This window comes from Emys orbicularis, chromosome 5 (assembly GCF_028017835.1).
Source record: "Emys orbicularis isolate rEmyOrb1 chromosome 5, rEmyOrb1.hap1, whole genome shotgun sequence".
Classification (NCBI taxonomy): Eukaryota; Metazoa; Chordata; order Testudines; family Emydidae; genus Emys; species Emys orbicularis.
The window spans coordinates 121,210,636-121,227,290 of NC_088687.1; the positions used below are offsets into that span (position 1 = coordinate 121,210,636).

Sequence of the window (16,655 nt, forward strand, 5' to 3'; positions counted from 1 at the left end):
AATGCAGCTCATTCAGTAAAAAGCTCAGAATTGTGGGCATCAAAGTTTGGAGATCTGTGGAGTACACTTGAAGCTACCAAGGGAGATCATGGGGCCTCTATTCTGACCTGCTGGATGTCCTGCCAGTGAAATTTAACTGTTTGAAGAAAATTGCTTTTGCAGTGCTTTCAGCATTTGGATCCACATACCTGTGTGAACAGGTATTTTCACACATGAAATCTGTCCTCTGTCCCTCTCGGAGCCGGTTAACAACTGATCGATCACTCAGAAGCCTGTGTGCAGCTTAAAGTATCCAAATACGTGCCAGACATTGGAAAACCCAGCAAGGAAAAGCAAGGGCAAGGATCACACTAAACTGATAAGATCTGCATTTTAGTTTAATTTTAAATGAAGCTTCTTAAACATTTTAAAACCCTTATTTACTTTACATACAACAATAGTTTAGTTATATAATAATGACTTAGAGAGAGAGACCTTCTAAAAATGTTAAAATATATTACTGGCACGCGAAACCTTAAATTAGAGTGAATAAATGAAGACTTGGCACACCACTTCTGAAAGGTTGCAGACTCCTGCTCTAAGGTGCCACAAGAACTCCTTGTTGTTTTTGAAAGGCAGTGTGTTCAAAGAAGTTTGTCTGCACAAGAGGAAGATTTCCAAGAATATATCATTGTCCATCTTACAAATCTATAATGAAACTGATTTTTAAGAGTGTACACACAATACATTGGCTGAGTAATTTTAATTGTGTGTCTAATTTTCCTGTGCATTTGCTATGATTGAGCACACAATAATAATAAATAGTTAGCTGTGCTTCGTATTAGATACATGTGTACACACTCATGCTCAGTATGCAGACGCAGTCAGTTCTAGTGGGCATCCAAATTAAGTGTGTAGTTATGCACATGAATTTTGGATAATCAGGCCTTCTATATTTTGTGCATTCATTATCCCATTTAACTATTCATTTATCCACTTATTAGACTAGGGCTGATCATGTTCTAGGCGGGGGGTTGTCAATAAATTGTGTAACATAGGTAGTTATTCTGTCCAGATTGTTGTTCATTTCCTTTCCACCACTTACTCAGTACTGATGTAAGATTGTGTATTCTCAGATCACAAAAATAAATACAAACTCCCTCTCTTTTTGTCAAGAGCAAGAAAAGGAATGAGAGAATTGACAGAAAACTGCCCTTGCCAGACATCAGATAGACACACTGGGCAACCTCCCTACCAGGGAAATGCATGCTCTTGTGGGTTGTGCAATGTAGACTAACTTAATTCCTGTCGGTCATGGCACTTGGTCAGTGTTGCTGTAGCCATGTTGGTCCCAGGATATTAGAGAGACAAGATGGGTGATGTAATAATTTTTATTGGACCAGTAGGTTGTCAGTTGTCCTATTTGAATAACCAGACCCATTCTTGCTACTTAGGCCCTGAACTTTTGACTGGTTTATGCAGATGAGCTCAGAAGGAAGAATGATGTTTTACAGTGGATAAGAATTGTAATATAAGAACATTCTTAAACTACCTCATCATAGAAGTTAATAACCTGTGGGCCACTTGCTGGGATCTTCTGGGGATGTCTCGCTTAATCCCCAGCCATTACAAGGGTACCTCAGCCCCTCCTGTTCTTTGCCTGTGGCACACAATGATTCAGTCTCCTGAGGTCTGTAATATTTTGGTCTAATTCTGATTCTTGGGCTTGGTATGAGGGTTGACTAGAGAGTAATTAGTAGCCTGTGATATACAGAGAGGTCAGATTAGATGATCTGGTTGGCCCTTCAGGCCTTAAGCTCTTGGGACTCTGACTATAACTATAACTTCCACTAATTCATATAGATGTGTTATTTTCTAAATTGCAGGGCTGTGACAAACAGTTCTTTAATGCATCAGTTCAGTACTCCAACATGGACCCATTATTAGATTATATTAACAAGCATGCTGATCAATTTGGAGTGACCGTCCAGTATTCCACTGTCAGTGATTACTTCCAGGCATTGTATAACAGAAACCTCAGATGGGACATTCAGAATTATCAAGACTTTCTTCCGTATTCAGCAGGTACTTAACAATATGTTTTTTATACACTGCATATACTGATGGATATCAGTAGCTGGCATTAGGGTTAGTTTATTGTAACAGAGTGTAACAGGAGCGTAAGGAGCTTTTTCCTGACTTACTCTTTCCGATTTAGTGGGCTCTATTAGCTCTAATTCTGAAATATAAGAGGGGTTGGAGTGTCTTTCTGAGGCAGCAGGAACTGGGGTGGAACCCAAGGGGTCCTGAAAGGAAAACCATGGCTTGGGAAAAAATTTAGCCTGAAATTTGTCTTTGCTGTGTGAGTATCAATAAAGGCAAACCCCAGGAAGGGTTAGGTTTGGGGTATATCTAGATCTGTATGTGCTGCCACTGTTGGTTGAATCTCTGATGACCTGAAAGATAGAGAAAATAATGCACTAATCAGATCCCCTGATGATTGAAAGTCAGGGATTTGGGAAAGCCATGGACAGTGGATTAGATGTGCAGAATTTAGAACAACTAGGCAAAGTTCAGTGGGTAGATACAAGATTATGTGTGATGAAGGAGCAATAATACCAAGCATAATCACAAGCTGAAAACTGGTTAGCAAACAGCAATACGAAGATGGACTTGGGGAAGAAGGGGTGATGGCAGGTGCACTAAACATAAGCATGTAGTGCAATGCTGTTGTTTATATATAAACACTAGTTTAAAGCCAGGCTGCTATGGGGTGTATTTACAGAAGTAGGTCTTATGAAATCAGAAAGGTGATAACTTGTGAACTCTGGGGCAGCGATCCTGAGCCAAATTCTGCTTTATTACACCAGTGTAAATCTAGAGTAGCTCCACTGAAGTCATCAGATTTACACTGATGTAACATAAGAGGAGTAAATTCAGCTCTGTCTTTATAGGGATTTGGCAGTATTGAGTATACTTATTGTACTGCCTAAAAAAATCAGTCTCTCTCTATTTATTGTTAGTAAGATCACTGTGCTTTGAGCTTCGCGGCACAGAAGGGAAAGTGATAAACTGAAAAATACCCAAAGAGGGATACAAAGCTGATGAGAGAAATAGAGTGCATGTCCTGTAAAAGGATTCAATGGTAGCCATGTTAGTCTGTATCAGCAAAAAAAACGAGGAGCCCTTGTGGCACCTTAGAGGCTAACAAATTTATTTGGGCATAGGCTTTCGTGGGCTAGCTAAATGATTTATCTCGTTAGACTGACCTAACACTTGGTAAAGCACCCCCATCCTTTCAAGTATTTATACCTGCTCCTGTATTTTCCACTTCATGCATCTGATGAAGTGGGTTCTAGCCCACGAAAGCTTATGCCCAAATAAATTTGTTAGTCTCTAAGGTGCCACAAGGACTCCTCGTTTTTTTTTTGTCCTGTAAAAACAGACCAGAGGAACTGGACATGCACAGATAGGCTAAGAGATGGCAAAGAGGGGACATGAAAGCGATCTATAATTATCTGAACTTTTATTTGCCACTGTTAGGGAGGGTGGAATCACTCACCTTAGAGTAGTTCATTAATCCTGTTGTCCTTCTATGCCTCTGGAGTGCTTGACAGATATATAATCTGGGAAGCCTGTTAAAATTATCTTCATTCATTCGAGTTGGTCAGCACTTGCTGCACCATGTGGTGCTCCTCAGGTTGTCACAGTGCTGCTGGGAACTCAAAGTATCCATATGATTCTGGACATCTTAGGTACAAAAGTGCAATATTTATACCAGAGAAGGCATCCTAGAATCATAGAACTATAGGCCTGGAAGGGACCTTGAGAGTTCATCTAGTCCAGTCCCTGGCACAAAGACAGGACCAAGTAAACCTAGACAGTCCCTGACTGGTGTTTGGCCAACCTGTTCTTAAAAACCACCACCAACAGAGATTCCACAATCTCCCTGGGAAGTCTATTTCAGTGATTAACTACCCTTATAGTTAGAAAGTTTTTCCTAATATCTAACCCAATAGCCCTTGCTGCAGAGTAAGCCCATTACTTCTTGTCCTACCTTCAATGGACATGGAGCATAATTGATCACCATCCTCTTTCTAACAGTACTTAATATATGTGAAGACTTGTTATCTGGTGTGCCCTCAGTCTTCTTTTCTCAAGACTAAACATGCCCAGGTTTTTTAACCTTTCCTCATAGGTCAGGTTTTCTAAACCTTGTATCATTTTCGTTACTCTTCTCTGGACACTCTCTCCAATTTGTCCTTCTTTCTCATAGTGCGGTGCCCAGAACTGAACCCAGTACTCTAGCTGAGGCCTCACCAGTGCCAAGTAGAACAGAGCAGTTGCCTCCTGTGTCTTACGTATGACACTCTTGTTAATGCACCCCAGAATTATACCGCTCTTTTTCTCCACTGCATCACGTTGTTGACTGATATTCAATTTGTGACCCATTATAACCTCAGATCCTTTTCAGCCATACTGCTGCCTTAGCTAATTATTACCCAATCTGTGCATTTTATTTTTCCTTCCTAAGTGTAGAACTTTGCACTTGTCTTTTTTTAATTTCATCTTGTTGATTTCAGACCAATTCTCCAATTCGTCAAAGTCATTTTGAATTCTAATTTTGGCTTCCAAAGGGCTCTCAACCCCTCACAGCTTGGTACCATCTGAAAATGTTGAATATTACATTGTGGGGAGGGATAGCTCAGTGGTTTGAGCATTGGCCTGCTAAACCCCAGGGTCATGAGTTCAATCCTTGAGGGGGCCACTTAGGGATCTGGGGCAAAAATCAGTACTTGGTCCTGCTAGTGAAGGCAGGGGGCTGGACTCGATGACCTTTCAGGGTTCCTTCCAGCTCTATGAGATAGGTATATCTCCATATATTATTATTTTATATATTAGCAGTCAAACCGTTGTAGCACTCCGCTAGATATGCCCTCCCAATTTAACAGGGAGCCATGGATAGTTACTCTTTGACTGTGGTCCTTCAGCCAGTTTATAGTTAGGCTTGGCAGAATTTGAGGGTTTTTTAAATAATTTCAATGGATAATATCAATGTTTATTTTTAAGTATTTTTTTCAATTTTTATCCATTTAAATTTTCACAGTTATGAGAAATTATGGGAATAGTGTCAGACAAAATGGCAGGTCAGACAATTATTTAATGATAGTAGACATTGATTTTAAAAAATGGAAGCTTTATAATTGTTAAAACACATTTTCAACATCACATGTCAAAACATACAAAGGAAATATCCTTACATCAAAGTCTGATATGTTTTTAAGCAGCATTTTTCTTACTTTGCTTATCTGTAAATTTCAGTTATTATTGAGGGAGACTTTTTTTTGTCCATTTGTGAGTGTACAGTGAAACTGACATTTACCAATAAAAATCTGATCCTTCCAAGCCTACTTATAGTGATTTAATCGAGACCACATTTCCCTAGTTTGCTTATGAGACAGTCATGCGGGACTGTGTCAAAAGCCTTACTAAAATAAAGAGATGTCACATCTGTTGTTTCTCCCCTATCCACTGGGCCAGTAACCCTGTCAAAGAAGGAAATGAGGTTGGTTTGACATGATTTGTTTTTGACACATTCATGTTGGCTATTCCTTATAACCTAATTATTTTCTGGGTGCTTACAAATTGATTGCTTAATTTGTTCCAGTATCTTTCAAGGTATTGAAGTTAGGCTGACATCTCAGTTCCTAATACTGGGAATTTGCTTCACGGTGCCTACAAAACGTTCCCCAGGAAAGTATTCTTCAAACTCAGAAGCTGATGTGGTTACCGGTGGATAAGGGTCAAGCTATCCAAATTTCATTCACCCATGGCAGTAACCATTTTTTACTTCTGTTTCTGATGTAAGTGTAGCCTGGCTGTTTCATCATTTTCCTTTGCACTCTGGATAGACTCATGAGTATTCTGGACTATATTTAATCTGCTTGCCCAATATTCTGTGGCACTTCCGCTGTTAACGTATTTTTTTAATTAATGATGAAAAGGGATCATTGCTTCCCATGACTCATTATACAGAATGATCTCCTGACTCACTCACCTCCATCTAGGGATTGCATCATTTCAGGTAACGCACTGATAAATGTACTGTGAGTACTTGCCGTGAGCAAACCACCACAACCCCGTCTCTTGCGTGTTTTACCTGCCTGTATGTTCAGTGTACTTTACATGCTGCACTTGGCTGTCGTTACTTATTTGGGTTATGGTAGCACCCTCAATGTGCTAGGAGATCTAAACACAATCTGTGCCTGTCACCAGCTCCTGGTGTTGTCTTTTGAGCCGTCTCTGCTGCTCCTGACTGGTCCTCCTTAGTTTCCCCTTGGTCAGGGCAGTTCTTGGACCCTCACCTCTAATTAAGTCTAGCAGTCTGCTTCAGTCTGTTGGCTGTGTTCGTGGAGGCAGCCAGGTGCCGGGGTGTCGCCCTGTTGCTATCCCAGGCCTTTCTGCCTCCCCTTCCTTCTCTGCACTCTCTCCTTTATAGCAGGCCATTGCCTCTATTGGCTGCAGGTGTGGGTGCCTGCCTCCATGACTGGCAGCTCTGGCAGCTGCATGGGGGTGTTGTTAAACTGCTTGCCTGTAGACAGGAGAGGCTTTTCTCCCACTTCTGTTTATGCTCAATACGGGGTTTGTAGACCCCATTACAGTGACCCAAAAGGTTTACCCTGCCTCATTATGAGCCTCACCTCAGTCGGTGAAAAATCATGGAGCAGGTCCTCAAGGAATCAATTTTGAAGCACTTTGAGGAGAGGAAAGTGATCAGGAACAGTCAGCATGGATTCACCAAGGGCAAGTCATGCCTGACTAACGTAATTGCCTTCTATGATGAGATAACTGGCTCTGTGGATGAGGGGAAAGCAATGGACATGGTATTCCTTGACTTTAGCAAAGCTTTTGATACCGTCTCCCACAGTATTCTTGCCAGCAAGTTAAAGAAGTATGGGCTGGATGAATGGACTATAAGGTGAATAGAAAGCTGGCTAGATCATCGGGCTCAACGGGTAGTGATCAATGGCTCCATGTCTAGTTGGAAGCCGGTATCAAGCAGAGTGCCCCAAGGGTCAGTCCTGGGGCTGGTTTTGTTCAGTATCTTCATTAATGATCTGGAGGATGGCGTGGATTGCACCCTCAGCAAGTTTGCAGATGACACTAAACGGGGAGGAATGGTAGATGCGCTGGAGGGTAGGGATATGATACAGAGGGACATAGACAAATTAGAGGATTGGGCCAAACGAAATCTGATGAGGTTCAACAAAGTGAAGAGTCCTGCATTTAGGAAGGAAGAATTTCATGCACTGCTACAGATTAGGGACCGAGTGGCTAGGCAGCAGTTCTGCAGAAAAGGACCTAGGGGTTATAGTGGACGAGAAGCTGGATATGAGTCAACAGTGTGCCCCTGTTGCCAAGAAGGCTAACAGCATTTTGGGCTGTATAAGTAGGAGCATTCCCAGCAGATCGAGGGACATGAACATTCCCCTCTATTCGGCATTGGTGAGGCCTCATCTGGAGTACTGTGTCCAGTTTTGGGCCCCACACTACAAGAAGGATGTGGAAAAATTGGAGAGAGTCCAGCGGAAGGCAACAAAAATGATTAGGGGGCTGGAGCACATGACTTATGAGGAGAGTCTGAGGGAACTGGGATTATTTAGTCTGCAGAAGAGAAGATTTGATAGCTGCTTTCAACTACTTGAAAGGGGGTTCCAGAGAGGATGGATCTAGACTGTTCTCAGTGGTACCAGTGATAGAACAAGGAGTAATGGTCTCAAGTTACAGTGGGGGAGGTTTAGGTTGGATATTAGGAAAAACTTTTTCAGTAGGAGGGTGGTGAAGCATTGGAATGGGTTACCTAGGGAGGTGGTGGAATCTCCTTCCTTACAGGATTTTAAGGCCCAGCTTGACAAAGCCCTGGCTGGGATGATTTAGTTGGTGTTAGTCCTGCTTTGAGGGGGTTGGACTAGATGACCTCCTGAGGTCCCTTCCAACCCTGATATTCTATGATTCTATGATTATTGCAGTATATATTTAAATGACTGTGCACTTTGTAAAGCCACATATTCTGTTGTTAGCCTCACAAACAAATAATTGAAATTCTCCTCTTTGACCACTTGAGGGCATCTGTTGATAGATTTTGCAATCTCACTGTCGTCCTGAATGGGTGTTTCCATATCCCCCATTCTACTCCAGCCAAGGAAATGAAATTAAAGCTCATTCTGTTTTCCCTCCTCCTTTTAGTCAGGCATATGGATGGGTCATAACAAATGATAACTAGCAATCATAAAGCCCTTATTTTATTGATTAAAAATATAATGTGCTCCAATGACACTGCTGAATTTGTCTTGTACAATTTCATGGGAACTTAATCTCAGTAAGAAGAGGCTTATTTTCACAGATAATTGCCTCAGATCAGCAATCAGATTACTGGGTTGTAGTACAAAGTACTGTAGCTTCCTGGTCGTGTCTATTTAATGCTCCGTGGTGAATGGATGGGGAGAGGGTGCTGTGACTTGTTTCACGTGATGCTTAGCATTATTTTCCCCTCACCAGCTGTTGCTTTTTATAGATAAGTTGCATAGTCGAGGAGTGTAACTAGTCAAAGATGGAGTAAGCACGGGCTGAAATGTTCAGTACTTTACTGTGTGTCGTGTCTCTCAAATTCTTCATAGAACCATTTCAAGCGTGGACTGGGTTTTATACTTCCCGCAGTGTTTTAAAAGGAATTGCACGGAGAGCAAGTTCACTTCTCTACGCTGGAGAGTCATTTTTCACACAGTATGTTCAGAAATACCCAGCAGGTTCTGTTTGTAAATTCTGGGCCTTACAGCAGCTCCGCAGTCTTAGATGGGCAGTCTCTGAGGTAAACTTACACATTTTTGATTAGGAAAATTATATACACTGTTACCAAAAGCCACTTTTGAAGATGAATTCACAAATTATAATTTGTCATGAAAGTATTGGGCCATAATTTGCATCTGCAGTTAGTTGGTGGGCACAACTAATAGGATTCAGTCAGACAAGGACCTGATTGTGCCCATAAATCAAGTTGTTTGGTTATGTACTGTCACTTATGCATCCAAGGGTGTGTGTGAGCAAGTGGTAGGCAGCGTAGAAAGGCAAATAAAGCTCCAAGCCTCAGCCCTATTAAGGCCCTTTCCTCAGGACTTGTTTTATTATCCACAAAATAGTCATAAAACAAAGCAAACATAGTGGGAAAACATGTAAGAGTAGAGACACTCCCTTCCTCTTTTTGACCCAGCTTCCCCTTTTACACTCTGACCACAGCAGCCATGTGGCCTGTTGAGACCTGTTAACCTTTTATATGCTGCAGCACCTAGTCACAGGGTGCAATCAACTGTGGAGGTAATATTGTGCTGTAAAATTAAAGGCTAAATTGAGACCCAGAAAAAAATATCTGTCCTTATGTATTTCACTTCTTGTGACCCAATCGCTGATTATGTAGGCAGGCATTTAGAATAATCTCACACTGAAAGGAAAAGGGAGATGGAAATCTTTGTGTGTCTTGTCTTTGACTATCTTGCTTCATTTATTACTCTTTCAGAATAGTCAAAATACAAATTTGGGACTACAATTGTAGGAAAGCACTACATTAAATTATCTCACGTGTGGGGATGACTTATTCATAGTAATTCAAGTGAAGACCTAAACTTGGGATTCAAGTTGACTGTAACTTTTAAATCCCTTTTAAATGTTAGGTTCAGCACCATGATGGTATAACAGGGACAGAATCCCCCAAGGTGAAGGACATGTATATGAATCATTTGATGGATGGAATAGTTAATGTGAAGAAACTGATGGCATCCATAATTTTAGACACAGACAATGCCAAGAAGAATGGAAAACTCTATTCTTATGTTTACAATAAAGACACAGGAAAACGAGGTAAGTCTTAAATTCGTTTTGTTTTTCGAGATTGGTGTATGAAGGGTAACTGGCTGGAGAATCTTGCCCGCATGCTCAGGGTTCAGCTGATGGCCATATTTGGGGTCGGGAAGGAATTTTCCTCCAGGGTAGATTGCCAGAGGCCCTGGAGGTTTTTCGCCTTCCTCCGCAGCATGGGGCAGGGGTCGCTTGCTGGAGGATTCTCTGCGACTTGAAGTCTTTAAATCATGGTTTGGGGACTTCAACAGCTGAGTCAAGGGAGAGAATTATTCCAGGAGTGGGTGGGTCAGCTTTTGTGGCCTGCATCATGCGGGAGGTCAGACTAGATGATCATAATGGTCCCTTCTGACCTTAAAGTCTATGAGTCTATATTCTCCTCCTAACATTAAATGGCCGAAGTGTTATCATTGTAAGTATAGCTGGGCAAAGTTTTTCAGACAAATAGTTTATTAAACAAAAAATGCAGTTTTGGTCAACCCAAATCCTTGATTAAAGGATTAGAAAACATGTCTTACAGTGATAGACTCAAGGAGCTCAATCTTTTTAGCTTAACAAAGAGAAGGTTAAGAGGTGTCTTGATCATAGTATACAAGGACCTACATGGGGAACAAATATTTAATATGGACTCTTCAATATAGCAGAAAAAGGTATAACACAATCCAGTGGCTAGAACTTGAAGCTTTACAAATTCAGACAGGAAATAAGGCATAAATTTGTAACAGGGAGGGTTAGTTAACTATTGGAACAGTTTACCAAGAGTCATGGTGGATTTTCCATCACTGACACTTTTTAAAATCAAGATTGGATGTTTTTTCTAAATGATATGCTCTAGGAATTATTTTGGGGAAGGTCTGTGTTACATAGGAGGTCAGACTCAATGATCATAATGGTCCCTTTTGGCCTTGGAATCTATGAATCTATTAAAATATTTGCAACTGTTGAACACAGATAATTTTGACCATTCACAAAATGGCCAGAGGAGGAGCTGGTGGTGGCACTGCCACCAGTGCTGCTGTCCCATTCTCTCTCCTCCCTCCCCTTCACCCCCCAAATAACCTTTAGCCCAATAGTTAGGACACTCACCTGGGATGTGGAAGACCCAGGTTTGAATCCCTGTCTAGAACAGATCCAAAACTGATTTTTTCCCCTCCAATTAATTGAAAATTCTAAAAAGTCCTAAAACCTGAACTGAATTTTTGTGTGTGTGCGTCTCTTTTTTTGGAACTGAATGCCCAGCTCTAATTGTAAGCCATAGTTTGGAAGAGGCCATGTACCAAGGATACCCACCAACCCTCAAGCAAGGCAGCTGAGCCACCAAGTCTCAGGCATCCAAAACCAAAGATCATGCAGTAGGGACCCAGAGCTTTGTGTGAATAAAGACTTCAGGACTGGACCCCAAATTCTGCCTTCAGACATGTGTCCAAAGGAGAACGTGGCATGACAAAGACAGTTCCTTAACTAGTCTTCCTAACTGGAGGAAGGAGTCTAGGATATACAGTAGTCAACTTTATGGAAGATTTTCCTTATGATTTACTGCCAGGATATGCAAGAATTTATTAATGTGTTCCTGGAATAAACAGATTCCTAGAAGATTATGGAGTTCCTTTAAAAAAAAAAAAAGCTGGTTTGTTTTGGAGACTTTTATTATTGTAGAATGAAAACAGTGCTTTGGGCAGCAGCTTGTGCATTGTTTATGGGATACTGAAATTAGGTTTCCCTATAGAATCTCCTGCATAACACTACTGGTATTTAGGTTGTATGATTGTAAATAGAGGAGAACTTTTTATTGTCATCACTTAGTGGCTAGCCTGTTGTAATTAATATTAATGTCAAATGTGTTTCTCTGAATTCTGGGCCTTTGTGTGGTTCAAACAGAAGAATAATACAGGTCTGTTGCATCTTAGGCGCATTTAACATGTGCGATTTCAGCTTTATGCGGTCGGCAAAAACAAAAAAAAAACAACAACAAAAGAGAAAAATAACAATTTAAATACTGTTTCTGTAGTGCGGGCGATTCCGCCCGCCATTACACTCAATGTAATTTTGACTATACGCGATTTTCGCTTTAGGCGCTGACTGCGGAACGTAACCCCAGCGTAAGATGAGACAGACCTGTATACCAAAGGGGCATTGGCTTTATGCAGTATTATAAATATAGATCTGAATGTGCAACCATGATACACTCTTTGAGGCTTATTTTTTAGATTGAAACCTTATAAGATGGTGATCGTATTGTACCTGGGTAGTATGTTCCTTAAAAGAAAAATGACTGTGCATTACTGTTTCTTATTTTAAAGCTGTATTTTTACTTTGTATGCGTTAAAAGGTACAAGGAGTGTTGAACAATACATTATTGTCTATAATCCCCTGGCGTGGAACATCACTACCTTTGTCGTTGTTGCTATGAGCTACTCAGCAGTCAGTGTGTGTGATGAATTGGGACATCCTGTACCAGCACAGGTAGTGCGTGGTTATGTTAATGTATATATTGCATTTCTCTTTGTAACTGACTCTTTCATTACAGTACAGTCATTTCCAATTCCCTTTTTTCTCTCCCGCCCTCTTAGCAAGACATGATAGCTTCTTCTGTAAATTAGAAACAATATGATTATATTGGTTTTGCCCCAGTTGCTCATGTAATCAAGCACTCTGCCTATAAATCTGTTGTTCAGTCCAATTTACTTTCCCAAAACAGAAAGTATCACCAAAATGTATAATATTAAGGACAAGGGGGAGGATCCTGTATCTTTTACAAGGATTTGAAATTATTTGGCACATTAAGGAAATAAAAGAGGCCCCAAGGGAGGAGTGTGTGGAGTGTGGGGCGGGCTCGCTCTCCCAGAGTGGCAGTTTCTGTCCTGCAGGGCTGGGCCCGGCTCCCTCCTCCAGGCATGTCGACTTGCTGAACAAGATTGCAACGTCACTCAGGTTTGACCCGGTTCCCCTGTGTTATGATGTAGGGGCGTCCGGGTCAAATTTCAGTGGGTGGTGTTGCAACCTGGCACGCGGGTTCACAGCACCAATCAGGTTTGTTCTTGCCTCCTCTCTGCCATGACAGAGGAGCAGTTGGACTAAACCTGCTTAGCACTGCAACCCTGGGTGCCAGGTCACCAGGGCCGGCTCTAGGCACCAGCAAAACAAGCTGGTGCTTGGGGCGGCATGGCCGGCGCCAGAATGCCGCCCCTAAAAATGTGCCCCGGCCGCCCTAGCTCACCTCCGCTGCTGCTGCCGCTCGCGCGCCGCTACTCGCCGCCTGGGAGGGAGGGGGAGCAGCGGCGCGCGAATCAGCTGTTTCGCGCGCCGCGGCCGCTCGGGGTCTCCCCCTCCCTCCCAGGCTCTCAAGATCCCGAGCGGCCGCGGCGCGCGAAACAGCTGTTGAGAGCCTGGGAGGGAGGGGGAGAGTCCGAGTGGCCGCGGCGCGGGCGCCGCTTCTCCCCCTCCCTCCCTCCTAGGCTTGAGAGCCTGGGGGGAGGAGGCAGGGCTGGGGATTTGGGGAAGGGGCGGAGTTGAGGCGGGGCCGGGGGTGGGGTAATTAAAAAACGGGGGGGGGGGCGGCCAAAATTGTTTTTGCTTTGGGCGGCAAAAATCCTAGAGCCGGCCCTGCAGGTCACAATGCTCAGAGCGGACAAGCAGGCCCAGACCCTCAGGACAGGAACCACTACTGAAGAATGAGTGTGCGGCAGGCTTGCTCTTCACCCACCCCATCCTCACCAGGCTGGAAGAATTGTATGTTTATCGAGGCCAGGGCCCAGTGATAGGTTAATCCAGCCCTGGGTATGGCGACCGATCCAAAACCTTTCCATAATCATTGGTAGGTTGGGATCCACTTTTTAGGAAACAGTGATTTTAAACACAATTTTGAAGTGTGTAGGCAGCCTCCGAGGAAGCCCCCAGACGTTCCAATCATTTTTCTGTCATTCATCTTTTTTGTTAGTTTCTAGTGAGGTTTGTGTTTGTTTTTGCTTTTTCAATTACACTGGTATTTTAAGATGGATTTGAAGGCACTGTTGCACTCATTTAAATCAACAGCTTTGATTTCATGTTGGCAAGGAATTGGTTAAAATATTATCTAATCTCATAGTTAGACACTAATATTTATTCCCAAACAAAACCATGAATCTTAAATTGAGGTTGCTAAATAACTCCCCCCTTATCAAAACCGAAAAAAAGAACATCTTAATTCTAAATTTTAAAGGTGGACATGTTTGGAAATTCTCATGTGAAGATACCAGGTGAGACTTTACAAATATGCACATGTTAGACACATACAAATTAGCTCTGTCTGAAATACATCATCATTCTCTCTCTTAACTTGCAGATCCAAAGCTCAGCAGAATCCCCCTCTACCTACGATCTGTATATTCTTGTCACAATAAGTGGTCTCAGTTACCGAAGATACTGTGTTAAGTTATCAGCTGACAAGGAATCTGCATTCATTGCAAGATCAGTTAAATATGGACGAAAAGTCATAAAGCATGCTGATCGTCAGAGCAGACGGCTGATTCCTGTGCTTAACGACTGCTACACAGTGATGTTTGACCAAAATACTAATCTAATGCACAGCATTACTGACAGGTGAGGCTACCAGCATTTTTAATTTTAGTCAAACAGCATTTTAGGATAAGCAAAACCCTTTTTAAAAAAGGAAATCCAGGTACTTGATCACATATTATCCTTTGAGGATTAACGACTAACGAGTGCTTTACAATCAAAGGACTTGAAAACTTCTCCCTTCTGCTCATTTTGTGAAGTGAGCTAATGAATGGTCTTATTCCTAGATCATGCTTTTTCCCCCTGTGGTATTGAATCTGTGTAGTCAGTGTAATATTCATTGATTCATAATTCCAAGGCCAGAAGGGATCACTTTGTTCATCTAGTCTGACCTCCTGTATAGCACATGCCATAGAACTTTCCCAAAATATTATGGTTAACTAGCTTAGATTTTATAATGTACTAACTTTAGGAGATCGAGTATATTTAAAATAGATACTATAACAGGGTGCCCAAGTGCCCCCTTGTGGCTTTGCAGCCACCCTGCTCATTAGCCCCCTCTGATGGGCCCTTAAGCACTCCACACAGTCTCTGATATGGTTCACAGCACCCCTTCCCAGGGCTGGTTTAACCTCAAATAAAGTTCATGCAGTCCTCAGAGTCCTTAATCACAAAATAATTCCCAATGAGCCCCCAACATGAAGTCCATAATCACAATTCAACAGTTCATACTTAGCTCCAGTTCTTCTGCCACGCCGAGAGCTCTTCCTCTGCCAGTCTGCACCACTCAAAACCATCAGTGCCAACCCTTTCTGTCGAGCTCAGCCCTCTGGCCCTGGCTTCCTTCTTCTTTAGTGTCGTCCCTGTTCTGGGAGAGAAGGCAGTCTATATACTGCCCTCCTCCAGAATGGTGGTCCTGATTGCTAGGAGAGAGGGGAAAGCTGCCCCACCACACACTACAGGGCTCCTGATCCTGGGCCCTTAAAGGAACAGTGTCCTGGGGGTTTTCCCCCCTCATCCAACTCCCAGTACCCCGGTCCTGCTTTCTCACTTCTGCTACCAAGCCATTTTCTGGGTCTTTGTTTATTCCAATATCCTGGAAATGGGGTCTTCTGGCCCCCTTTCCTCTAACACCAGTTGTCAAGGTTCCTTCCCCACTCTGAACTTTAGGGTACAGATGTGGGGACCTGCATGAAAACTTCTAAGCTTAACTACCAGCTTAGATCTGGTTTTGCTGCCACCACTCCCAAGTGCTAACTTCCTTCCCTGGGTAGCCTTGAGAGACTCCTCCACCAATTCCCTGGTGAACACCGATCCAAAACCCCTTGGATCTTAAAACAAGGAGGAATTAATCATTTCCCCCCCTTCCCTTTCCCCCCACCAATTCCTGGTGAGTCCAGATCCAATCCCCTTGGATCTTAAAACAAGGAAAAATCAATCAGGTTCTTAAAAAGAAGGCTTTTAATTAAAGAAAGAAAGGTAAAAATCATCTCTGTAAAATCAGGATGGAAAATAACTTTACAGGGTAATCAAATTCAAAGAGCCCAAAGAAACCCCCTCTAGCCTTAGGTTCAAAGTTACAGCTAAACAGAGGTAAACACTCTAGCAAAAGGAACATTTACAAGTTGAGAAAACAAAGATAAACCTAACACGCCTTGCCTGGCTGTTACTTACAAGTTTGAAATATGAGAGACTTGTTCAGAAGATTTGGAGAGCATGGATTGATGTCTGGTCCCTCTTAGTCCCAAGAGCGAACAACCCCCAAATCACAGAGCACAAACAAAAGCCTTCCCCCCACCAAGATTTGAAAGTATCTTGTCCCCTTATTGGTCCTTTGGGTCAGGTGTCAGCCAGGTTACCTGAGCTTCTTAACCCTTTACAGGTAAAAGGATTTTGGTGTCTCTGGCCAGGAGGGATTTTATAGTATTGTACACAGAAGGGTTGTTACCCTTCCCTTTATAGTTATGACACCAGTACATCCCGTTACCGATACAATATGAATCTACAGTGAATTTATATGATCTCACATGATGTAACAATAGCCAAGTGCTCTCCTCCCCATCAGTAATTCCTACTGTGTTCTCTAAAACTGCTAGCTCTAGGATGGGAACATAGAGAACTTCTTAAAGAAAACCTGATGTTCCTTTTATTTATTTATATTTAAATAAAAGGAAATAAAACCAAAAAACTGACCAAGAGTGCAAACTAACTGAATACATCTGTCGTTTACAGGTCCGGATCCTCACATGGTGTAAATTGCCATAGCTCCTTTG

The 16,655-nt window shown here is 42.4% G+C and overlaps 1 protein-coding gene across 2 annotated transcripts in view; it reads left to right on the plus strand.

Moving 5' to 3' along the window:
• Positions 1-16,655, plus strand: part of MAN2B2 (mannosidase alpha class 2B member 2) — a 58,220-nt gene that overhangs the window by 28,586 nt on the left and 12,979 nt on the right. The window contains exons 7-11 of one of the 2 annotated variants that reach the window (XM_065405134.1): positions 1,866-2,064; positions 8,658-8,848; positions 9,705-9,895; positions 12,228-12,351; positions 14,210-14,466. In XM_065405134.1, the coding sequence (XP_065261206.1) occupies positions 1,866-2,064; positions 8,658-8,848; positions 9,705-9,895; positions 12,228-12,351; positions 14,210-14,466 (962 nt within the window). The remainder of the gene's footprint in view (positions 1-1,865; positions 2,065-8,657; positions 8,849-9,704; positions 9,896-12,227; positions 12,352-14,209; positions 14,467-16,655) is intronic. The other variant, XM_065405135.1, reaches the window with a different exon arrangement.